General features: G+C 43.3%; 1 protein-coding gene across 2 annotated transcripts in view; it reads left to right on the top strand.

Moving 5' to 3' along the window:
* The window catches only part of LOC139747711 (lachesin-like), a 263,613-nt gene that overhangs the window by 207,931 nt on the left and 28,755 nt on the right, over positions 1-26,927 (top strand). The window contains exons 6-9 of one of the 2 annotated variants that reach the window (XM_071660318.1): positions 2,097-2,255; positions 5,821-5,949; positions 8,209-8,346; positions 10,035-10,184. In XM_071660318.1, the coding sequence (XP_071516419.1) occupies positions 2,097-2,255; positions 5,821-5,949; positions 8,209-8,346; positions 10,035-10,184 (576 nt within the window). Of the gene's footprint in view, positions 1-2,096; positions 2,256-5,748; positions 5,950-8,208; positions 8,347-10,034; positions 10,185-26,927 lie in introns of both variants that reach the window. The other variant, XM_071660317.1, reaches the window with a different exon arrangement.

The following is a 26,927-nucleotide window of genomic DNA, read 5'->3' as shown; positions in this document are numbered from 1 at the left end:
TGTACAACTACTCAGCAACACAGTCACTCACTCTCACTCTCTTTAGAAACTCCAGCGCTACACCATCCGCTCTTGCCACCTTGCCACATTTCATCTCCCGTAAGGTTTTCACTGCCTCTTTTCCCTTCATCAAACCACTCTCCCTGACTCTCTCGTTTCGGATATCACACCGACCCAAACACCCTACATGTGCCAACCTATCTTTAAACGCCTTCAGAAGTACTTCTCGCATCCTCGCTACCTGCCCCATTCATTCTCTTGCTCTTTGCACATTATTTATCTTCTACCAAAGTATCCTACTCTTCCTAAAGTTTACTGATACTCGCTGCCCCCTTTTTCAACCCCTGCATCTTCCTCTTGACCTCGTGCTGTTTTCACTCATACATCCGCCAATCATTTGCACACCTTCTCTCCTTCCATGTAAGTATCACTCAAACGTCTCCCTTCTCTCTGTCACTAGCAACTTCACCTCTTCATCATACCACTCACAACCCTTTCTAATTTGCCATCCTCCAACCTTTCGCATGCTACTTGCATGTCTCGCACATGCCAGCACTGCTTCCTTAAATACTTCCCATTCTCAACAACTTCCCCCCAGTTTCATTTGATCTCACCTTTTGCTATTTTACGGTCAATTTCTCCTGGTATTTCTTCACACAAGATTTTTTCCAAGCTCACTTGCCCTCACCACTCTCTTCTCACCAATAATGTTTTCCCTTTTCCGGAAACCTCGACAAATTTTCACCCTCACCTCAACAAGGCAGCGATAAAACATCCCACCAGCTACCCCTCTTAGCACATTCACATCCAATAGTCTCTCTTTTGCATGCCTATCAATTTACTATGTAGTCTAATAATTGCCGTTGACCATTTTTCCGACGCACGTATACTTGTGTATATCCCTCCCTTAAACCAGTCACCAGTCCTTTTTCAGCACAGTACCGCAAACTGTTCATCATTTCCATTCTCTTTAATGAATGCCCCATGCCCCCCAAGTCATTCCATCAACTGCCACATTACTCACCCTCACATCTCAACAGCACCTTACTAATGTTCAGTCTCTTTCATCAAAACTGCTGACACACTCACTCAGCTACTCACAGAACACTTGTCTCTCATGACCTTTTTTTTTCATGGCCAGGTTTATCAGTACCAACAGTCACCTTTTTCGCGCCATCCACCTTCATTCACCCAAAATCAGTCGACAGCTTAGGTCTTTACACGCACATACTAGCACAACTCCTGCTTAAGCAATATTGCTGCTTCTTCCTTACCTTTCGTCCTCTCGCCAACACCTGATTTTGTTTCTAAGACATTTCTAAACCATTCATCCCTTTTGCTCTGAAGCTTAGTTTCATTCATAGCCAGAGCATCCAGGTTTCTTTCCTCAAACATGCTACCTATCTCTCCTTTCTTCTCATTTTGGTTACAGCCACACACATTTAGACGCTCCAGCCTGAGCCTTCGAGGGGGATGAGCAGTCCCTGCTTTGCTGCTTCTGTTCTATCTTTTAGAAATTAAAGTAAAGGAGAGAGAGGGTTTCCAGTCCCCTTCTTCTTCCCTCTTTTGTCGCATCCTACGACACGCAAAGAATCCGAAGGTAGAACTCTTTCTCTCTTACCCCAAAAGAGACCACACATGCAGTTATACTTCTTTCTTGTGAGATCTGATACTGTTTTACGCCTCACATCCTCCCTTGTCTGGACACCCTTGGAAATCTTGCATTGACAAGGTAGCTCATAACTCAGCTAATCTTACCTAAATGTAAACTGAATATTAATATTCATGTAAATAAGGACTGGAAGGACCGACAGAGAGGAATAAGTATAGCAAATCCTTATCGAGTTTATGGGAGGAAATAAGCAAGAAAGGGGAAAAAAAAATTGAAAACTTTGGTGTCCATAGTCGTCCTTTCCTTAAAAGAACTGAAATGCTTTACGTGTTTTGTTTCACATTCCCAACTTTTCCCAGAACGAGATGGAAATACGAATAAAGAAAAATCCTTTGCCACTATAATCAACTTACTTGGACTATGAACACCAGTAGATATCACTCCTGAACGTAGTTTGATTTGCTTTCTGACTTTATTTCCACAGTGCCTCCCGACATCATCGACCGCGAATCCTCTGGTGACCTGACCATACGGGAGGGTGAAGACGTTACCCTGACCTGTCGCGCTAAAGGTCACCCTACGCCTAGCATCGTGTGGAGGCGGGAGGACAACCAGGAAATTGTTCTCGACACTGACAAGACAGGTGAGTCAGGCTGAGGGAAGAGGCGGACGTCGCTCTCATTGTGGATGGAGAGGTAGTGACAGGTGTATCCTGTTGGATGAGGCAGTCCCAGGGTGTCCCGTTAGACGAGGCGGCCCCAGGTGTATCCTGCTGGACGAGACAGACCTAGGGCAGGACTAGGTAATCCCAGGGGTATCCTGCTGGACGAGACAGTCCTAGGGCAGGACTAGGTAATCCCAGGGGTATCCTCCTGGACGAGACAGTCCTAGGGCAGAACTAGGTAATCCCAGGGTATCCTGCTGGAGGATGTAGCCCCCAGGTATATCCTTCTAAAGGAGGAAGTCCCAGGGTATGCTGCTGGGCGAGGCAGCCCCAGGTATATCCTTCTAAAGGAGGAAGTCCCTGGGTATGCTGCTGGGCGAGGCAGCCCCAGGTGTATCCTTTTAAAGGAGGAAGTCCCAGGGTATCCTGCTGGGCGAGGCAGCCCCAGGTGTATCCTGCTGGACGAGACAGTCCTAGGGTTGGACTGGGTAATCCCAGGGTATCCTGCTGGAGGAGGCAGCCCCAGATATATTCTTCTAAAGGAAGCAGTCCCAGGGTATCTTGCTGGGCGAGGCAGACCCAGGTGTATCCTTTTAAAGGAGGAAGTCCCAATGCATCCTGCTGGGCGAGGCAGCCCCAGGTGTATCCGGATGGACGAGGCAGTCCCAGGTGTACCCGGATGGACGAGATCACTACAGTTAATGATGATATTTTGCTTTGTTGAGATTTGAAAATCATTTATTGATAATTATCACGGTCACGCCCTTGATTCAAGTCTAAGTTTAGTTGAAATAAGAAAATAAGGTTGTAGATTTTTTGTAGACAAATTCCAATGTTTGTGGTAAAGAAAACGATAAAGTTTATCACAAAGTTGTGCTCAGTGGGGGATACCGGCCAAATGTCGTTTCTACCTTTTCCCTGAGCTCCGCTGGCCGTAATTACAGACCATTTTTTCAAGGGTATTTAAAGTAGATTCCACCACGATCTAATTTAGGACCAGTTTAGGTTTTATTGGCATAAACAGAACGAGCAGATGCACGTTTCTGAAAGCTATGTTGCTTTAATCTCCACGGAAAATGATGCTTAGAGAGACGTTGATACAAGTAGACAGATAAGGTAGTCATTTTTTAGTGTTGTGTTCAAGTGAGATGGTGATTCAGTCAAGGAGTGAATTAAAGCGAGTTTAGAACGTGCTGAGGAGATCATTTTTGTCATGGTTGATACACCATTATGTCGAGCCATAAATTACAGTAATCTGTAATCGTATTGATGACGCTTGAGGTATTAAGTATCTGAACTGAACTGAACAGAAGAGAAGGGAGCCCAAGAGGTGTTCCTCAAGACAGATGGTGAAACTGAAGGGCAAGAACTTCATGCCCGAGTTTCGTTGTAAACTTGTTAAGTAGCGAGATGTAAAGAATATGTTTGGTAAAAACACACACACACGTACGTATGTGATCGTATGGTTAGTGACGAAGATTCAACGAACAACGAAGACACTGTCTCATTGGGAAGTACTTGATGGAGTTAAAGTATGGAGCATCATCTGCAGTAATACAGTTGCCTCAGTAACACCCCTTAAGTGGTAGAGTTGCTCTAGTGGCGCACCTAAAGTGGTAGAGTTCCTCTAGTGACGCTCCTTAAGAGGTAGAGTTGCTCTAGTGACGCACCTTAAGAGGTAGAGTTGCTCTAGTGGCACACTTTAAGTGGAAGAGTTGCTCTACTGACACACCTTAAGAGGTAGAGTTGCTCCATTGGCGCATCTTAAGTGGCAGAGTTGCTCTAGTGACACACCTTAAGAGGTAGAGTTGCTCTAGTAGCACCTTAAGTGGTAGAGTTGCTCTAGTAGCACCTTAAGTGGTAGAGTTGCTCTAGTAGCACCTTAAGTGGTAGAGTTGCTCTAGTGACACACCTTAAGAGGTAGAGTTGCTCTAGTAGCACCTTAAGTGGTAGAGTTGCTCTAGTGACACACCTTAAGAGGTAGAGTTGCTCCAGTGGCGCATTCTAAGTGGTAGAGTTGCTCTAGTGACACACCTTAAGTGGTAGAGTTGCTTTAGTGACACACCTTAAGTGGTAGAGTTGTTCCAGTGGCTCACCATAAGTGGCAGAGTTGCTCTAGTGACACACCTTAAGTGGTAGAGTTGCTCCAGTGGCACATCTTAAGGGGCAACGTTGCTTCATTGCTACATCTTTAGTGGCAAAGTTGCTCCTGTGGCTCACATTAAGTGGTAAAGTTGCTCCTGTGGCACACATTAAGTGGTAAAGTTGGCAATATTGCTCCACTGGGACACCTAAAGTTGTAGAGTTGTTCCGGTGGCAGACCTTATGTGATATGATTGCTCCAGTGGCACACACAGCGTCGTAGCAAGATTACCCACAGTGGCGATTTTTGCAACATCAACTGAGAACATGCAAGATGTTGTTGAGTAAAGCGCATGATGTCCATGTAAAGTTTTCTTCTAGTGACAAAAATGTGACGTTAAGAGATAATGTCAGAACACGTCCATTCCAATTTCCCAAGCTATGTTAACAAGCCATGTTTTTCACCGGATGTTCGAAATAAGACAGAAAAGAAAATAATTCTTTTGCCACATGTATCTACTTTATCGACCAACCTATAAGGGTGGATGAACATTTGGGTTGACTATGGACCGTCTGCCGCGGCCGGGATTCGAACTTAGACGGGTTCGACCCCGGGCGGCCCGTGGTATAACGTTAAGCGGTTTACCACAGAGGTCCATCTTCTTATTACCCGTAGCAGTTGCGTTTTATAAGATTACGACATATAAATAGATCATTAGGATGATGTAGGTGATCGCTGGGTTACGCAGACGACACATTAACGTTAAGCCTCTTATCAACGTCTTAACTGGTACGTTATCGGGACAGTAGGGACGAGCACGGTACATCAACGGTACATCAACCCATTGTGCTAAATAGATCGTGTGAATGAAAGGTACGGCATTGGAATTCTCCTCATAAGCACGGTACATACATGCGACTACGGTTCAGTTCTGATGATAATATTACGGAAAGAAAAGGTACTCCAGGAACTGGGTATGTTACTTAAAACTTCACCACTGGACAGTACAACAGTGGAGCACGTTTCTGTTCACGAAACATAGACGATGCATCAATGAAACGTTTGTAAAGATCATCATACACACGTGGCACATCACCTGTAGTTTAGGTAATGACTGCCTTACATAAATTGCTTGTTAACACTCTTCATGATTACATTTTAAAACGGTACGTTAGTCGAGTGTTCTTGAAGTCATTTTCACATGAACGGTACTACAGCGGGACGCTTGTCATCGCTAGGTTAAGTGTATGCTACACCAACATCATAACTGCAATTGTAGATTAACAGTACGTTAGGAGTCGTAATTCTTATGAGGGTTCCCATGAATGTTTGTGTTTAGCTTTTTGCATAAACGGTACATCAACGTTAGTACTCTCATTGATGGTACTGATGTGGGCGCCGTCGGCGGCGTGATGGTCGCCGTGGATGGGCGTGATGGTGTGGTGGGCGTATTGGGAGCAGCGCGGAAGGTGGAGGGCGAGACGCTCCACATGAAGAAGGTGTCGCGGCTCCAGATGGGCTCTTACCTGTGCATCGCCTCCAACGGTGTCCCGCCATCCATCAGCAAGAGGACCCAGCTCAGGGTGCAGTGTGAGTACTACTGCTAGTGGCTCTTAGGGGTAGAATGTGTGTGTGTGTGTGTGTGTGTGTGTGTTTGTGAGAGAGAGAGAGAGAGAGAGAGAGAGAGAGAGAGAGAGAGAGAGAGAGAGAGAGAGAGAGAGAGAGAGAGAGAGAGAGAGAGAGAGAGAGAGAGAGTGGACTTGGTAATGTAAGGGAGACAGGACGTGAGAGGTGGAAGAGAGAATTGTGGAAAAAAGAATAGGGGACAACAAGGGAAGGAAGGAAGAGGAGGGCAGATGGTGTAAACAGAGATTAAAAGGCAGAGGGAGGCATGTGAGGTGTGTCCACTCAGGCCAGCTGAGCAATAGTCAACAGGGAATTCGGGGAACTGGTCATACAGGGATGATAGAAATAATGATATTGATAATAATAGTAATCATAACAATAGTACTAACAACTATGACAATGATAATGATGGTAATTATGATGATATTGCTACTATTAATGATAATCATAATGATAAAAATGATAGCCGGTTTGCGGCAGGTGTGCGTGATGTCTCCATGGTTTTTTAATTTGTTTATGGATGGGGTTGTTAAGAAGGTGAATGCAAGAGTTTTGGAGAGAGGGGCAAGTATGCAGTCAGATGTGGATGAAAGGACTTGGGAAGTGAGTCAGTTGTTGTTCGCTGATGACACAGCGTTGGTGGCTGATTCGGGTGAGAAACTAGAAACTGATGACTGACTTTGTCTAAGTGTGTGAAAAAAGAAAGCTGAGAGCAAATGTGAATAAGAGCAAGGATATTAGGCTCAGTAAGGTTGAGGGACAAGTTAATTGAGAGGTAAGTTTTAATGGAGAAAAACTGCAGGAAGTGAAGTGCTTTAGATATCTGGGAGTGGATTCAGCAGCAGATGGAACCATGGAAGCGAAAGTGAGCACAGGGTGGGGTAGGGGGCGAAGGTTCTGGGAGCGTTGAATAATGTGTGGAAGGCGAGAACATCATCTCGGAGAGCAAAAATGGGTATGTTTGAAGGAATAATGATTCCAACAATGTTATATGTTTGCGAGGCATGGGCTATATATAGGGTTGTGCGGAGGAGAGTGCATGTGCTGGAAATGAAATGTTTGAGGACAATATGTGGTGTGAGGTGGTTTGATCAAGTAATGAAAGGGTAAGAGAGATGTGTGATAATAAAAAGAGTGTGGTTGAGAGAGCAGAAGAGGGTGTATTGAAATGGTTTGGTCACATGGAGAAAATGAGTGAGGAAAGATTGACAAAGAGGACATACGTGTCAGAGGTGGAGGGAACGAGAAGTGGGAGACCAAATTGGAGGTGGAAGGATGGAGTGAAAAAGATTTTGAGTGATCAGGGCCTGAATATACAGGAGGGTGAAAGGCGTGCAAGGAATAGAGTGAACTGGAACGATGTGGTTTACCGGGGTCGACTTGCTGTCAATAGATTGAACCAGGGTATGTGAAGCGTCTTGGGTAAACGATGGAATGCTTTGTGGGGCCTGGATGTGGAAAGGGAGCTGTGGTTTCGGTGCATTATACATGACAGCTAGAGACAGAATGTGAACTAGTATGGCCTTTGTTGTCTCTATTCCTAGCGCTACCTCGCGCGCGCATGGGGAGCTGTGTGCCATTTCATGTGTGGCTGGATGGCGACGAGAATGAATGAAGGCAGCAAGTATGAATATGTACATGTGTATATATGTGTATGTCTGTGTATGTATATGTGTGTATACGTTGAAATGTATAGGTATGTATATGTGCGTGTGTGGGCGTTTATGTGCATACATGTGTATGTGGGTGGGTTGGGCCATTCTTTCGTTTGTTTCCTTGCTCTACCTCGCTAACGCGGGAGACAGCGATTAAGTATGATATATATATATATATATATATATATATATATATATATATATATATATATATATATATATATATATATATGGATGAAATCAAAGGTGTTTCAAGGGTTCCTTGGCTCTCATAGTGAATGATTACCTGGTGAAGGCGTGTTGATGAATCAGATGGTGTAGCAATGACCTACTGGGTCAGTGTTGTTCCCTGACTTAATCACTTGATGGATTGTGATTTGTGAAGTTGTCTGGTGAACGGGAAGAACTATAGAGTATGTTTTTCCCCTTCCAATAGAGGCAATTTTGTGAATTACTGAGACTGGAGTAATGAAAGGTAAAAATCATAAACAAAATACTTGAAGGAATGACCCGGGTGTATAATGTGTCTCTCACTCACTGTGGTTGTTGGCTGTGTGGTGGGTGACAGTCCCTCCTGTGGCGTGGGTGCCGCAGCAGCTTGAGGGTGCGTATGTGGGCCAGGAGCTGACCATCGAGTGCCACACCGAGGCCTTCCCCAAGAGCATCAATTACTGGACCAACACCAACGGCGACATGATCGTGGCAGGTCAGTCAATAACTTTCTAGGGATGACCTTACATACCTGGCAGGGTCTGAGGTCAGCCTACCTGGCAGGTGACATACCTGGCAGAGTGTGAGCTCATGTCTCTGCCTGCCAGGGTTGGAACTCACGTACCTGGCAGGGTCTGAGCTCATATACCTATCAGGGTTTATGCTTAAGTACCTACCAGGGTCTGAACTCATGTAACTGCCAGGGTCTGAGCTCATGTACTTACCAGGATGTAAGCTCAATACCTATCAGGCTCTGAGCTCATTTATTTGGCAAGGGCTTGAGTATAAGCACCTGATGAGTCTGAAGTAAGTTATAATGCCGTCCCTCAGTGACTTTTTGATTAGTCAGTTCTTATGTAGCATGTTCTTTCTGTTGCCATCCATCCTTATGAGAGTCAGTGATGAGCGTAACGTTGAAAAAGAATATTTGGATTTCAGACCAATATTTGTCTTCAAATGGAAAGATTTCATTATTGATAGGGTCTAGAGATCAAACAATAAACTTTGTAACCTGATAATCGTAAACATCTAATTAAACTTTACCTTAATAAACAATACTTGAGGGAATATATATATATATATATATATATATATATATATATATATATATATATATATATATATATATATATATATATATATATATATATATATATATATCTTTTTCTTTTTTTCTTTCAAACTATTCGCCATTTCCCGCATTAGCGAGGTAGCGTTAAGAACAGAGGACTGGGCCTTGAGGGAATGCCCTCACCTGGCCCAATTCTCTGTTCCTTCTTTTGGAAAAAAAAAAAAAAAAAAAAAAAAAAAAAAAACGAGAGGGGAGGATTTCCAGCCCCCCGCTCCCTCCCCTTTTAGTCGCCTTCTACGACACGCAGGGAATACGTGGGAAGTATTCTTTCTCCCCTATCCCCAGGGATATATATATATATATATATATATATATATATATATATATATATATATATATATATATATATATATATATATATATATATATATATATATAATGCAGAAAACAACAAACACGTGACTTCACGAATGCAAAAACACTGCCAAGAACAGGAAACACAAGATTCCTGAGCATAGATGCGATAGAGATTTTAATTGTACATAACCATGCATACAGAACCCGAGAAAACGGATTGGGGCCATGGTTGTTACAATTGTCTGCGTGACCCACCCTCTACCTACTGGGTAAGGCACACGGATCGTCATGCCTGCCTCGCCTTTCACTAATTACAAGGTTACATGACCCCATTCCATGTTTTTTTTCCCCACTTCTGTATACATAATCTTTATTGTATCTGTTTCTCTCTGTTACTAGTCCTCTGAAGGTGATGTAATACATGAAGGCTCTCAAGATTCACGTATTTCTTTTCCTAGTGGTGTTTTAGTCTTGATGAAGACCGTGTTAGTTGTGTTTTCTGGATCATAATTGTCTACATTTATGAAACGATGAAGGAGATAGTTTCCTCACTGAACGCAGACGTGCGTCATTCCGGTAAACCTTCCCAATCCAGACAATGATATGCAGTATTTTGTTGTTGGCCTATCGTCATTCAATGACCAAAACACCCTTTCCTTGTATTGAGGTCACGACCTTACAGCTTGGCATACTGGAAAAAACACTTATCTTGCATGACGTAACACCCTTCCTCCCACCTCCTCTGTTCTCCCCAGACGAGCGCTACGAGCCCATCGTAGCCGAGAGCTCCTACAAGGTCTACATGAAGCTGAGGATCCGCCGCGTGGAGCCACAAGACTTCGGCACCTTTCGCTGCATCGCCAAGAACTCCCTTGGGGAGACAGACGGAGCCATCCGGGTCTACGGTGAGCTGAGCTGAGTGTTTGTGTGTGTGTGTGTGTGTGTGTGTGTGTGTGTGTCTTTATCAATTTGTCACTTTTTTTTTGCTTTACAGGGATAAGGTTCTGTGTTCATGGGAACCATTACTATCAACCAGTTTCTCTATTATGCCAAAAAATCTCTACATACACAGTTTCTCCAATCAACTTGTTCCATCCATCTATTCATTTAAGAGTTTTGAAGTATTGCAGCATGTCTTTCTGACTCGTATATTCATTAGTTTCTTGTCATGTCTTGACGCTGAGTGATTTCTGAGAGTCTAGGAGAATTGATTAACATCGAAGCTGTTTAATCGAATCCGAATATGGAGAGCTGAAATATCTTCCAATCATCTTCTCTCCTTCAGGGTGGTAGGTGCATGGCTACCATCATTTCCCTAGAGCTCGATGCCCATATCTTAGGAGGGATCTAATGTTGATCTTATATGTACTGTAACTATCTTGATGAACATCCCTTTCTCTTGATACATGAGACGATTTTCCTATCATCCCATAGAATATTCACGTCCTTGATAATACTCCAAGATGCTTTGGTCACAATCTGAGCATTATGTCAATCCACAACTTCGTTTCACACATTCCTATACCTTGCCTCCTACAAGCTTTTAGTCACAGCCAGCCCTCTATTTTCTGTTTCGTCTGAATCAGTTTAGATTTGGTCTCTAAGTTTTCTCACTGTCTTAGGCTTAGCAATTTTCAACAGCTAGTGATGCACATACGCTCTTGCATGGTTGCTCTTTCTCTTGGCGGCAGGCAGCCACGATGCAGGGAGGTATTTTAACTGTACTGTTTGCATGGGTATCGGTAGGATTAGTGACATTTGGCCCAAGTAGCTGTCTTGCCTTTCTCTCTTACTCACGCATTTTCTGTCCATAAACACACAGTCTCTTGACTTTATGCATAATGCTTGACAACGCTAAATCACTCGAACCATTCTTCGTAACTCTTACGCTGTGAGCTAGTCTTCTCCATTTAGCAAAATCCCGTTGTAAGTGCTCGTAAGTACTCTCTCTCTCTCTCTCTCTCTCTCTCTCTCTCTCTCTCTCTCTCTCTCTCTCTCTCTCTCTCTCTCTCTCTCTCTCTCCTGATTTCTTTCAAGCATTTCAAACTGCTGTGGTTTTCCATTCCTTTCTCTAGTTTCTCCACTTAATCTTCATGTGCGTTTTTGATTGACTTACAAACATTTTCTCCGCTTGGGCATTCTTAATGTTCCTAGCTACATATCCATCAGTTCATTCTTTCTTTGTGATCTTTCATGACTTCGCTCATGAGCCTCCAGTGAGTGTGTCTGGTTAAAATTCTTAGCCCTCATATTCCGAATCAATTTCCTTTTCTGGGGCAAAAATGTTCTCAACAGTTCTTTACTTCATGCCTATCGGTATCACAACCTGATCGTACTCATTTTTAAGTCAGTTCAAATAGTGACTGTAAGGCAATCCAAGAATCTTTTTTCCCCTAACTCTGGCCTCTGAAGTCTTGCTAATTTAACGCATTGCTGGATTCATGGAGAAACTAGAAAAAATAGATGTATTTTTTCTTTCTATGTTGGCAACGTTCCTTCGGTCTGGTGATTGCCACCAGTTGCCTCATCGGCATTAAGCAAATATATATTTTCTGTGTATGTCTTCTTTCTCCCTTTTCCTTTCTTCTACTCGCTTTCCCAGTAAATCTTGATCCCTGGTGTCCTCCTATCTTTCTGATGCGCGACTCATTATCTCGGGATCAACAAAAAGAAACTACTGAAAAGACCTGTGGAAACGCTCATCAGCTGCTCATTGGGCGTCTCTCAACTGGAAAACCTTATCTGATTCTTTCTTAAAATCTTCCACTGTTTACCTCTTCTTTGAGCCTATCTGACCGAAACATAAAACCAAGGCTCTATAAGTTTCACTCTCCTCCGTTACTTACATCTATACTTTTTTGTTGTTTAATCCGTGACGGAAATCTTAAGAAAAAGACCAGTTGCCCACATTTCTCAGCTGCTCGCTTGCTATCTGTCATTATTATTACCCGTTTGCACAGGACGGGGAGGTATTTCCTCACTTCTGATGATCCATTTCTTCAACTTTTTTATATAAACTTTTGAATGTTTGTGTACTGCCTGCTTTCACAGTTTCATTACAATAGTATTCCATTCATCCACTACTCGTTATAAGAAAGTACTTCAGGACACACGGGAAAGCTTCATTAGGATCAAGCAACTTGGATAGTGTTAAGACAAGTAGGACCATGAAGCCATGTACAGAAGCTTTAAGGATGCCAATGGACTCTGAGTCAAGAGAAGGAGGCAGTAAGATTTAATGTCGAAAGAAGAAGGCCAATATTCTAGCAATTTCAATATTATCGAAGACCTCTTCTCTATCACATCTCTTTGGTGTTGGGGCTATAGTGTCTTCCAATGAGAAAAGACTTCAGCGCATCGTATATCTTTCCATTCTCTAAAGGTCTTCACTCCGAGTCCCTTCGTCTGATTGGCTGCCCTTTAACCGACAATCTACGGGGATGCTTTGGATTATCTTCTGGCTTTGTTCACAAAAGTCTTTGCATAGTCTTTTTGCTCGTCCTGTCTTACCTTGCTATATGTATCCCATGCTCTCCTATAACTTCCAAACACTGATTGGCTGTTCTTCTACCTGAATCTCCTCTACTTTTTGACATTTACTGTTTAACTCTCTCTCTCTCTCTCTCTCTCTCTCTCTCTCTCTCTCTCTCTCTCTCTCTCTCTCTCTCTCTCTCTCTCTCTCTCTCTCTCTCTCTCTCTCTCTCTCTCTCTCTCTATTACTTTACCTTTCCTCTCTATCTGCAGTCAGTGGCACTCATAATCTAAGTCCGTCATTGCAGATCTCACAGAGCCTTCCACAATGATGGTCTGCATTATTCCTATATGGAACTCCTTCTCCAGGTATATGTTCTCAAAAACATTTTCAGATATTTGAGTCCAGTGGCCTTTCTGATCATTTCATGCGCTCATTATCCATGGAATGTGATTCAAACATCATGGGTTCACCTTTTTTTAGCTGGTGTTTCATATCATATATTTTCACTTTCCAGGTTGATTATATATAAAGAAAAGACCAAGTACTGTTGCTGTTTCAGTCCCTCTTATTCTCGGGTGTTGAGTGACATGCTGATGCAGATGAGACTTTTATGAAAGTCTGAAATTTCCTGATTGTTGTTTTGTAACTGAAGTCTTCTACATCAGAACGTCATCATCTCTGAGGCGTACTCGTCTCGCTGCTTCCCTCCTTCAATCATCATGTTGAATTATTGTTCTGAATTCTTTTAATTCTTTGAAGGCTTATGAATTACCAACACATTTATGCTTCTTTCTCACAGTTGTTCTTCTCATTATGTAGTTTGAATGAGCCATCCATGCATATTTCCAAATACCATGTTATCCCTTTTCAAGAGGGCCAGTTCCTCTTCCATTTTCTCTTCTCTGTACTTCCATGTTAATTATGTACCCATCGAGACATATTAGGCCACACTTCTTTACATTTCCTAGTCACTTCTCTGATTTCTCTTCTCTGCTTTGTTTTCCCTGATTCGTTCCTTGAACTCTAGCTACTATGCATTCATTACCTGTTCATTCGAGTCTGCATTCTTCACTTTCAGCCTGAGACTCATGTCACTTGACAAACTTGACCTCCTTGAGTTTGTGGCGAAGTTCCTCTAACCTCTGGGTTTATTTGATGCCTCTCTTTTTACAAACGCCACCTCACTGTATCCTTTAAGTCTCTCCGGCTCTCCACCTGGTTTATCACTCCTGACAAACACCCCACAGAATGCCCCCCTTTTTCAGCAGGTTTCATAGCCTGCCTTAGCACCACTGGGTTTAAGCACCACCATAAAGAACGTAATCCTCAGTGGCAGCTCCTCATGTGATGCCTATATGCATTCCGCAAAGTCTACAGCTATAAGCTAATGTTCTCTCTCTCTCTCTCTCTCTCTCTCTCTCTCTCTCTCTCTCTCTCTCTCTCTCTCTCTCTCTCTCTCTCTCTCTCTCTCTCTCTCTCTCTCTCTCGCTACACTTCCCTATTCAATAGGAATAAGGTCTCTTTCCAACTAAAAAAAAAAAAAAAAAAAATCATCCCTGATTTACGTCTATTAACCCAGCTCTGCATTCTCTCTCTCTCTCTCTCTCTCTCTCTCTCTCTCTCTCTCTCTCTCTCTCTCTCTCTCTCTCTCTCTCTCTCTCTCGATCGTGGTGTAGCCCACTTATGGGTCAACTCTTGCAGGTACAATGCGTCCACCACATTGTCTCTGGTTTCATTAATAATATACAATTCTATTGTTATGCATTTATTCTGATCATTTTGCAATTACTTAAACCTTCCGTCTTATGTTCATAGATATCCGTGATGGACTTCACTGTGACGGAGGATTTTTCTTTTCATTATGTGTCACATTCATTCCTTCTAATTCCGTGTCGCTAAATCTCTGCTCCACCACTTCACTGTCTGCTCTTTGTCTCTTCCTTTTCACCATTCAGAACTGTTTCTTAGCACCTGTCATTATTTTCCTTTTAGATTCTCTGATCCCCGAATTCTGAGTGATGTGCTTGTATGATCAATTCCTTGCCTTTTTCCGGTACAGCTCACGTTCCTCCACACACTTGCCATAGGAACATCCTCTACGTTTAGATTGCACAATCATATCCCTTTGCAGAGTCCATTCAGTTCCTGAAAGTCCGCAAATAATTGTTGACTCTTGTCATGCTCATTTGAAATATTTCCCAATATCCTTATTTGCTCTTCAAGTTGTCTTATCTTCTCCATATTGTTTCTCATCAAAGAAGCTATATATGCTCTCTCCCTCCTCCCTCGTCCCTCTTCTAAGCTGTTCATCTTCGTGTTGGAGTTCTTCAAAGTTACAAGCTGTGATTTCCTCACAACACATCTTGGGAACACCACATGAGATCCCTGTTTCTCCTTCCGTGTTGAGTTTGAGTGAGGTGTGGTTAGGTTTGTGTGCATGTGTGTTTGTCTAACTTGCTTCTTCAGCTCCGTGGACATATGCTAAGGTAAGGAGAGAGAATTTGTTTTGTAGATGTAAACTTCAAACGACTACCACTTCTTCCCCCCGCCCCTCACAGTGTACCACATCCCTACACATATCACCTACCAACACACACTCCGAGTAACACAGCCAGAAGAACAGAGCCGACAGTAATAGATAACCCCTAGTAACAGAGGCCTTTAATAACACAAGCCCTAGTAACAGAGGGGGGGAGCTAGTAACACCACCCCCAGAGCCGACAATAATACCTAAACCCCAGTAACAGGGGGCCTTCAGTAACACAAGCCCTAGTAACAGAGGGCCTCCAGTAACACAACCTCTAGTAAGAAAATGCCTCTTGTAACATAGCCCCTAGTAACATAGTGCCTTTAGAAACATTAATGCCTTGTAACGCACAGCCTCCAGTGAAAACGCCCTGTAATACAAGGGAATCAGTAACAATTACCCTAGCCACATACGACATCCAGTAACACAACCCCTGGTAACACAGGGGCTTTAGTAACACCACTTCAGTATCATAGGCTAGACAGTATCATAGGTAAGACAGATCCTTGTAACACAGGGACAACAGTAACACAGTAACTCCGATGAGGTTCTTCAATAACGCAGGCACCACTAACACACCTTCAATTAGCTCGGCAACCAGTAACAGTGATGCTGGTAAAAGAAAGCCCGTAGCGCCCTCAGTAACACACTCTCCCCACAACGAACAGTCCCTTGCTACAAATGCGTATGTAATAGAACGGCTAGGTATACACATCCCCAGAAACAAACATCCCTTGTAACTAACAGTCTCCATCACCCGTAACCTCCAGCGACGCAGTCTCGAGTAAAATACTGCTCTTTAGTAACGTGCGGCCTCATAATGCACAACAGTCAGCAGCCCACAGCACCCATGATGCACTACGAGTCAGTAACACATGGCTTTCAAAGCATATAACCCTGATACCACAGCCCCCGGTAGCTCACACCATCCATAACACACTGTCATCATTAACCAGTTGCCTCAGGTAACACTGTTATCTCAAATGACACAAAATCTACATGACACAGTACAGCACCAAGTAACGAGTGTGAATCAGTGACATATACCCTCAGTAATACACGACCCTTATTGACGGTAACAAACAGTAACTTGTAATATGTAACCTCATAACCTCAGTGACACACCAACCCCAGTTATAGTGATGAATGATAAACTTTCATCGGCAGTATATAAACTCCGTAACACAACTATCAATTATTCAGTCCATCCAGTAACGTAGAATCCCAACCTTCCCTAAATTGAAGAAGAATTCAAACCCCTTTTTAAGTGATACACAGTGTATATCCTTCTCCAGTAACACCAAATTACATTTTCCAGCTGTAGAACAAAGTCTCATCTTTCCACCTAGTGGCACAAGGTTCACATTTTTCTGACAGCACTTAACCTGCAACCACGTCCATGTAACATACATTCCTCACAGTTCACCCATGACACAGAGCCTTCACCTTCTCCTGTAACACTCATTCGTCACCTTTCACAGATAACATACGGTCCTCATATTCTCCTCTAATACACATTCATCACCTCCCACAATAGCAGAGGGTCGCTGTCTTCCCATGTAAAACACAATCATCACCACTCATAGTGGCAGAAAGCCTCTACCTTCCCTTGTAACAATTATTTATCACCTTCCTGTAATACACATCAATCACCTCTCCTCAGTAGGAGAGAGCCGTCTGTCTTCTCTCGTAATACACACTCATCACCTTATTCAGTAATAGTCTCCATCTTACTCTAATACCACACATCCCCCACCCCTTCTCAAGCCACACACACAAGCCCCACTTCTACCTTGGAATACATAACCCACATTCATCTCCCAGTACGCCACAGTCTTAACCTTTCTTCCTAATAACACGTCTCTAATGTTTTTGGATAACACACAACTCCCGCTTTCTCCCCGTTTGGTAAGGCAACGCTTACTAATCTCCATTAGCAGCACACAACTCCAACTACCCTCATACCCCCTCTGACCTCCTTTAGTAACATCCAACCTCCACTTTCCCTTCGTACTACATGTTCCGAAACATCAAAGATTTACTCGGAGCTCTACCTTCTCTTATAACTCCACAACTCCGTCCTCAACTCACAACTTCCCTCACACGTGTATTCCTTCATCCTTTAGTAACTCACAACTTCCCTCTTCCTTCTGTAACTCACGCTCTTTACATTTCCTCAGTAACACACAACATCCTCATTCTAGAAGTGACACCAAGCCTTTTCCTACACTCAGCAACACCCAGCCTCGCTTATTCTCACCGACCTCAGCCCCATTGTCCCTGAGTAACGCACATTATCCACCTTGCTTCAGTAACTTAGTCTCGAGAGTAACACTAAACTCAACCGTCCCTCAGTAACACACAGCGCCACTATTTCCAGTAACCTACAACCCCTAACTCATCATCGTAATACAGCCACACTTAACCTCAGTCACACACAGTCTTCACCTTCACTCAGCAAAACACATCCCTCCCGCTTTCAGTAACATAGCAACATCCTTCCTCAGTAGACCAGCACCAATTCCTCTGTACTACTGTACAATCCTTTCTTTATAACACAGCACCATACTTCCTCAGCAGACCACCACCAATTCTCAGTAATACTGTACCATCCTTTCTCTGTAACACAGCATCATCCTTTCCCTGTAGCACAGCACCATCCTTTCCCTGTAGCACAGCACCATCCTTTCTCTGTAACACAGTATCATCCTTCCTCTGTAGCACAGCACCATCCTTCCTCTGCAACACAACACTATCCTTCCATGGTAACTTAAAGCCTCACTTCCCCCAGTAACACACTTCAGACATCATGTACCTAGTAAGACAGAGCCCCTTGCATCCTCCAGGTTGCATTCTGTCATCTTTCCTCCAAAATGATGTAGTCATCGACTCTTCTCAGCTAACGGTCACACTAACCCAGAAACACACAGTGCACTGATAGCAACACAACCCCTCCATCATTCCCTTGGTAACAAACTCAGACCTCACCCTCCCAGCGGGAATACAATCTCCCCCCGCCCTACTCCCGTCCCCCTCACCAAAGTAACATACGACAACAACAGAACAATCACCACAGGCCCGCCCTTCAGGAGTAACGAGGTACGGAGCGACACATAAAGATCGGAAGAGCACTGGGACAATTTACTCCTGTTCCGTCAAGGAGACGCTGGGTGACGGACTAGCCCGACCGCCTGTCACTTCTTCCCTCACCATCAATTTCCTGAGAGCATCCAGCCGATATGACTGTCATGACGCTCCCCCTCACTATCACCGCCACCGTCTCCCCGCTATCATCACAACCACAACAATCACGAGCAGCGGCCGTTCAGCCCATCACACTGTAAGCAAGGGTCAGCAGCGGCCAGCCTGGCGGTGCTGGAGACCCGGGTAGTGAGTCCCGTGGGACAACTCGCCTCTCGATGCCAAATTGGCTACCTTGTGATTGTGTTCAGCCGCTGCCTCTATTGTTAGACGGGACGCGGCTGTTGTCCGCTCCTGATATATCTCTGTTCGTTAGTCTGTAGCACACTTGGACATCCATCCGCCTGGGTGTTACAAAAGACGATTCCTGAGGCAGGTGTTTCAATTTTAACGTATCGTTTGTAGTGTGGTCGATAACAAACAGTTGTGTTATCACCATGGGTTAGTTTGAGGACTCTCTTAACGACCAGGATAACGCTAGACGTCGAAGAGAAATATGCACACATCAACTGATGCACACATCAACAGTGATTACTATTCCTGAGTTGCGAGGGAAGTGCTTTACAGTCGCGTTATTTAGTCTTTTAACTTGTATATATGTACCATGTCGTTACTCCTATGTGTGCATAAACAGACACACACACACACACACACACACACACACACACACACACGCATACACACACACACAAACCATCCTAAGCTAGTTTGTTGAATACCTAAAAGAAGTTGAAACCCGTGCTGTCATTACCCCAACTCAGATACTAAAAATGATCCCACTCATTAAAAAAATTTCTGTCCCTCTCTCGCAATGTAGTGAAAGTAAATATTAATGGTTTCGAAGTACAGTTAAGTGCTTGTGAACATACGGTATATTGGGTGATTCCTGCAGAATACAATAATGACCAAGAGTATAGTTTTTGTTTTTCGTAAGTTTCTTGAAAAATTTGTGTATTAAGTAATTTGAAAATAGCTTACGAGAGGAACAGGGGTAGATTACGGGATGCGTTGCTGGTAGATTCAGCGGAGGATAGGATGATGAAAGGTTCTTTGCCAAGTAGAGATTGTATATTTATTCTTTATCTTAGCCGAGGCGGTATGGGCAACAGAGGCCCTAATCAAGGTCATCCAATTAACTTTATATATATATATATATATATATATATATATATATATATATATATATATATATATATATATATATATATATATAATTTTTTTATTTTTCATTTTGCTTTGTCGCTGTCTCCCGCGTTTGCGAGGTAGCGCAAGGAAACAGACGAAAGAAATGGCAGAACCCACCCCCATACACATGTATATACATACACGTCCCCACACGCAAATATACATACCCATACATCTCAATGGACAGATATATATACACACACAGTCATATACATATATACACATGCACACAATTCACACTGTCTGCCTTTATTCATTCCCATCGCCACCTCGCCACACATGGAATAACATCCCCCTCCCCCCTCGTGTGTGCGAGGTAGCGCTAGGAAAAGACAACAAAGGCCCCATTCGTTCACACTCAGTCTCTAGCTGTCATGCAATAATGCCCGAAACCACAGCTCCCTTTCCACATCCAGGCCCCACACAACTTTCCATGGTTTACCCCAGACGCTTCGCATGCCCTGATTCAACCCATTGACAGCACGTCGACCCCGGTATACCACATCGATCCAATTCACTCCATTCCTAGCCCGCCTTTCACCCTCCTGCATGTTCAGGCCCCGATCACTCAAAATCTTTTTCACTCTATCTTTCCACCTCCAATTTGGTCTCCCACTTCTCCTCGTTCCCTCCATCTCCGACACATATATCCTCTTGGTCAATCTTTCCTCACTCATTCTCTCCATGTGCCCAAACCATTTCAAAACACCCTCTTCTGCTTTCTCAACCACGCTCTTCTTATTTCCACACATCTCTCTTACCCTTACATTACTTACTCGATCAAACCACCTCACACCACATATTGTCCTCAAACATCTCATTTCTAGCACATCCACCCTCCTGTGCACAACTCTATCCATAGCCCACGCCTCGCAACCATACAACATTGTTGGAACCACTATTCCCTCAAACATACCCATTTTTGCTTTCCGAGATAATGTTCTCGACTTCCACACGTTCTTCAAGGCTCCCAGGATTTTCGCCCCCTCCCCCACCCTATGATTCACTTCCGCTTCCATGATTCTATCCGCTGCCAGATCCACTCCCAGATATCTAAAACACTTTACTTCCTCCAGTTTTTCTCCATTCAAACTTACCTCCCAATTGACTTGACCCTCAACCCTACTGTACCTAATAACCTTGCTCTTATTCACATTTACTCTTAACTTTCTTCTTTCACACACTTTACCAAACTCAGTCACCAGCTTCTGCAGTTTCTCACATGAATCAGCCACCAGCGCTGTATCATCAGCGAACAACAACTGACTCACTACCCAAGCTCTCTCATCCTCAACAGACTGCATACTTGCCCCTCTTTCCAAAACTCTTGCATTCACTTCCCTAACAACCCCATCCATAAACAAATTAAACAACCATGGAAACATCACACACCCCTGCCTCAAACCTACATTCACTGAGAAGCAATCACTTTCATCTCTTCCTACACGTACACATGCCTTACATCCTCGATAAAAACTTTTCTGAAATACATACATATATATATATATATATATATATATATATATATATATATATATATATATATATATATATTCGTTCACACTCAGTCTCTACCTGTCATGTATAATGCACAGAAACCACAGCTCCCTTTCCACCTCCAGGCCCCACAGAACTTCCATGGTTTACCCCAAACGCTTCACATGCCCTAGTTCAATCCATTGACAGCACGTCGACCCCGGTAAACCACATCGTTCCAATTCACGCTATTCCTTGCACGCCTTTCACCCTCCTGCATGTTCAGGTCCCGATCACTCAAAATCTTTTTCACTCCATCTTTCCACCTCCAATTTGGTCTCCCACTTCTCGTTCCCTCCAACTCTGGCACATATATCCTCTTGGTCAATCTTTCCTCACTCATTCTCTCCATTTGACCAAACCATTTCAAAACACCCTCTTCTGTTCTCTCAACCACACCCATTTTATCGACTACCCTGAAAGGTGGATGAACATTTTATTTGACTTTGGACAGACTGCTGCAAACATGATTCGAACCTATGCGTCGGTCCTAGGCTGCCCGTGAATGCGTCACGGTCACGAACGCTAACTGCTACACCACATAAATTACTCTATGGTCATGGCTGGCTTTCTAATACAGAAATAATCGAAAAAAAAGGATTGAAAGAGAAAGGATAGTGATGACGATGATGTGGCTTCCAGACCTACTTCATTGTCGAGTGCCACCAACGCCTATAAGCTACAGGAATAAATGGAGGGACTGTAAAGTGTATATGAGACGAGGATGTCAGAAGGGAGTGCGTTTTGAGACCAGCATAATGACATTAGACGGTGGAGATTAGGTGAGTGTAACGTGGTCGATAAACTGCTAGAGGCTGGGGAATGCTTGAGGATTTATATATCCAAGATGTATGCTTACCTCTGACGCACATAGGGATGGTGATATCTGTAAGGAAGTGCTGAAGAGCCAGTGGCTGAAACTGTGACATACAGATGTGGACGATACGAACGTGAGTTTGGGAGGATGGCTAATTTTGATGGAGCCTCTAATTTAGTTTCCTTAGGTCCAATGACTGACTCGTGTAGACCTGACCACTGACTATGGAACTTATGATCTGACTATTGTGTAAGAAGAATACCTTATGATAAGGATAAGCAGGGAAATTATGGAAGAGGAAGAGAGAAAAAGTAGTGAAAATAGTTATCAATGGATATCTTAGATAATATAGACCTATACAAGGTATGAATGTTGAAAAGATGAGGAAGAGAGATAAAATGATGTAGAACATAAGAAAAACTAATGAAAAGATAAAATGAGAGAATAAGGGAATATCAGGGGGAGAAAGTGTTACCATGGAGGAATATATACAGCTGAGCGACGCTATTGGTTCATTCTGCTGGACTACAGGAGACGGTTTAACGGATACAGATAGATAGACGTTCTTCATTTTCAGTTTAGTATCTCATGGGAGAAAATCATGGCATGTATCCAAAGGAAGGAAACTCATAAACCGAACAGAATAGGACTCATCATTAACAACACCAAAACTTCTACTTCACTCCACACCCTAGAGAAGGTATGATTCACAGGACATATTATCATACATATCACAGGATCAACCACAATGAAAAAAATATGCCACGTATCTGCTTTCATACAAAACATTCTATAGCAGCCACTCAACACTGTGTCACTAGCCTCAAGACATTAGTTAAACACAGACATAAGAATATTATTGATGTAATGATTTTTTTTCTTTAGTACGTCTAAAATTGTTGGGATAAAGTAAGTCATATATACCAGTTTGGTTGGAACCCCGACCAAGAGCAGTCTCATTCGCTGATATCAATAATATTGTCTTATCTCAAATAAATGCTCCCTCGACTCGTACTATACACATGTAAGGGATACATATAGATAAATAAATGCATGTCTAAAATCCACCGAAAGGATGGGGTGTAAGTTTGTGTAAGTGACAGAAGAGTTACTGTTCAACTTGTAACTTATCGAGACAGTGATATGAGAATGAGACATGAACCCCACAGCTTCTGAAATTCCTCTTATGGTGGAAGAAATAAAAGAAATAAAGAATTCAAGGGATAAGTTGAAATGAGTCGTAAAGAAATGAAGAATTCAAGGGATAAGTTGAAATGGGTCGTAAAGAAATGAAGAATTCAAGCGATAAGTTGAAATGAGTCGTAAAGAAATGAAGAATTCAAGGGATAAGTTGAAATGAGTCGTAAAGAAATGAAGAATTCAAGCGATAAGTTGAAATGAGTCGTAAAGAAATCAAGAATTCAAGCGATAAGTTGAAATGAGTCGTATAAATAATTTTGTGGATTTCCCTCTCGATAGTTTCTTTGATCTAAGCAAGTGTTCATTTCCCCATACTCCACAATAATCATATGACAAACTATCAATTTTACAGGAGGAAGTGAATAGAATGTAATATTTTCATGAGAAATATTGAAAATGAAATACTGAAAAGGTGAATATCCTTCATGCAACTTTAATGCATAAATATCAGATTCAAAGGTTCTCTTGTACAGCATTGGACTTTAACATCAAATTGTGAGGGGATATGCATCATTAAAGGTGAATTAAACACACGAACACACACACACACACACACACACACACACACACACACACACACACACACACACACACACACACACACACACACACACAAAGGCCTTCTTGGTTAGATTTACTGACACTGTGTCTGCATGGGCCCATATATAATCGAAACCTGGGCCTGGCATTTGGCCTACAACCAACGCAGGTGTTCATCCTCCCATCCGGCTGGTCGTGAACAGGTACTTGGCTTAGGCTGGTGTATGAATGTGTGTGTGTGTGTGTGTGTGTGTGTGTGTGTGTGTGTGTGTGTGTGTGTGTGTGTGTGTGTGTGTGTGTGTAAAGTGATACATAATACATATATTCATGGATAAAAGATACAGCAACATGAGAGTAGATCTGTTTCCCTGTAACACACAAATGGTAATATTGATCACACACACGCATGCCAGAGGAGCCATCTCGAATTGAATTGGTGGCGTTACCTGGCCCACCCTGCTGATACAACCATCAAAAGATTCACACAAACTACAGGGAAGCAGATGGCCAGCCTTCTGACTACATGGGAAAAGAAAAGTTCCAAAACTTTATCAAGTATGATTTCTCATCCCAAAATCATGCTGTCTCAAATTTCAACTACGTATCCAATCAAGCTAGCTAAAAGCACATCCCAAAAGGAATATAACCCAAAGACTTACTCATAAAACAAAGAAACCAGCACAGGCAAAAACCATTTAACAATCAATTGAAATCTAAGAACAAATCCAATCTCTGAACAACACCATGACTAACTTAATCACTAAGAGAGAGAAATTGAAAACTGAATCGCAAGAGCCGCAGCAACCAGCTCGGGAGGACGTGTCAGAAGACCCACACTTACTTCACCAATCCGCCTCCCATTCATAGAGCATTGTAGACTAATTCCGATATCGTTCCTTCTCCCAAAGAAACCATAAACATTCTCATCATACACTACTAAAAAATCAGCTACAAGCCACCTTACCCCTAATGAGTGAAGTCATGATAACGTACGTAGAAATCCATTTACTAACAACTGCTCATCCACCCTTCATCTTCTACTGATACACACAATACAGTTAAAGTCTTGAAGAATTCTCCTGCTGCAGGCTCTGACAACATATCAGAATTTCACATAAACACCTACAGATACCTTCAACAGCTCCTGGATACACAACAAAATCTCTAACGCCTAGAAACTTGCCAACGAAGACACACTGACAAGTCAGTGATAGATCTGTTTCCAACGAAAAGTAAAGGCATGTACGGAGCACCAGACTGAGGAGGAACATTGTTATTTCAGGAGTAGTAGAGGATGCACGAATTGTGTTGTGTGTGTGTGTGTGTGTGTGTGTGTGTGTGTGTGTGTGTGTGTGTGTGTGTGTGTGTGTGTGTGTGTGTGTGTGTGTGAGTTTGTGTGTGTGTGTGTGTGTGTGTGTGTGTGTGTGTGTGGGCCTTAAGGTAGGTGAGGTGCCCAAAGATTGGTGAAATGCCTGTACAGTGCCACTGTATAAAGGCAAGGTTTACAAAGGTGCTTGTTCGAACTGCAGAGGTAAAGGTTTAGATGAGTATACCTGGTAAGGTGTTAGGGAGAGTGGTGGTGACTGACAGAGTGAGGCATGTACAGCGCATCAGTTCTTAGTTTTGGTCTGTTTATTTTTGTTATTTGCACTGGGCCAGCTAAGAGATTTATTCCTGCACCCAGAAAATAGAAAGCATCTGGTAGACTCTGAAGTAATCTGAATTCTATTTTGGAATCTGTACGAACGATCATACCAGAATCCCTCTCTCTGTGACCTCCTGGTCTTGGTCTTTCGCCATCACCGTCTTCGACAGGTTTTGGCAGTCCCTGTCTTTCTCAGAGTCATTTTGAGTCATAGGTTTCATACAAGAGTTTGAGCTGCTTAAAGAGTCTGAACCAGTGCGGGCGTCCACGTAAATGAGAAACACCGACTCAGATAAAAGCTAAGTGGTCACGAAGACCATGTTGAAGAACATTATTTCTAAGGCTTTTTTCTCTGTACCTCTTTTCTGGAACTTACGATGGAAGAAATGATGTCCAACGGCACAGCCTTGCTTTGCTCTGACACCTTCTGTGGCCATTTGCTTTCTTTGAAGCTGATACCATGGCTTCTTTAGTTTCATTCTGTACATTTGGGACCCTAAGGATTCGATCAACTTTTCTTTTAATCTAAAAAGGTCGGGAGGCGGCCTTCCAGCCCAACAGACGGCCAAGGGGCTCTCCAGGCTGAAGATAACTCTTTCAGGTCTTTCTCAATTTTCTCCCAGTATTTCTTTCCCTGCCGTTGGATGGAGGACCGAATAACATTGAAGTTGGCGGCATTGTGGTCAGTGATACCGGCTGTGGTTGAGGGACGGTCCGTTGCGTTGCGATCGTTAGCTCCGACCGTGTCCAGGGCGGCAGCCAAGTCTTGGTTAAAAGATGTCATTCATGGTTCTCTTGCATGTGGAAAGAAGGACGATGGGCCTCCAACGGCTCTGTCGTCTCTTTCAACAGTTATACCACATCTTCTGTCCACAGTGTTGTGACTGTGTGTGTGTGTGTCTGTGTGTGTGTGTGTGTGTGTCTGTGTGTGTGTGTGTGTGTCTGTGTGTGTGTGTGTGTGTGTGTGTGTGTGTGTGGAAAAGTAGGAAAATAATTCGACTTAGAGGTGAAGGTTGACGGTCGGCACTAACGCCACACCATTGTGCGACAACGGAGAAGTAACTGGCTCACTACTGAAGACTGGCAGAGGTTAGAGCCGAAGCGTGTACTCGTCACCAGCAGTACTCTCACGACTCGTTACAGACGACCGTCCCGATCCCCGCATCCATGATGCATCACTACCACCATCACCACAACTGCTAACAACCATTGTCCCTGCCTACCACCATCCCCTCAGTCCTTTAGAAACTATCCACCCTTGCTATTTCTCCCTCACCCTCTTGAAAATATTGCCATCCACTCCTGCCACTACAGTCATCGCCACAGCCCTTTCTATCACACCCAGTCGTCATGAACTATTACCCCGACCACTGTGGAGTAATTCTCTTCCACTGCCATCATGACCTTACTCACGCTCGCAGCCATATCACCGCAACGGCCTCACTGTTATCCACTCTCCTCATCCCCGTCTCCACTCTAATGCTATCCACCACCATAACCCAATTACATCCCCGCCCCTTTC

The sequence above is a fragment of the Panulirus ornatus genome, chromosome 69, assembly GCF_036320965.1.
Source record: "Panulirus ornatus isolate Po-2019 chromosome 69, ASM3632096v1, whole genome shotgun sequence".
NCBI lineage: Eukaryota > Metazoa > Arthropoda > Malacostraca > Decapoda > Palinuridae > Panulirus > Panulirus ornatus.
Note: the sequence above shows the minus strand (reverse complement) of the source record. Positions and strands in the feature narration are given on the sequence as shown.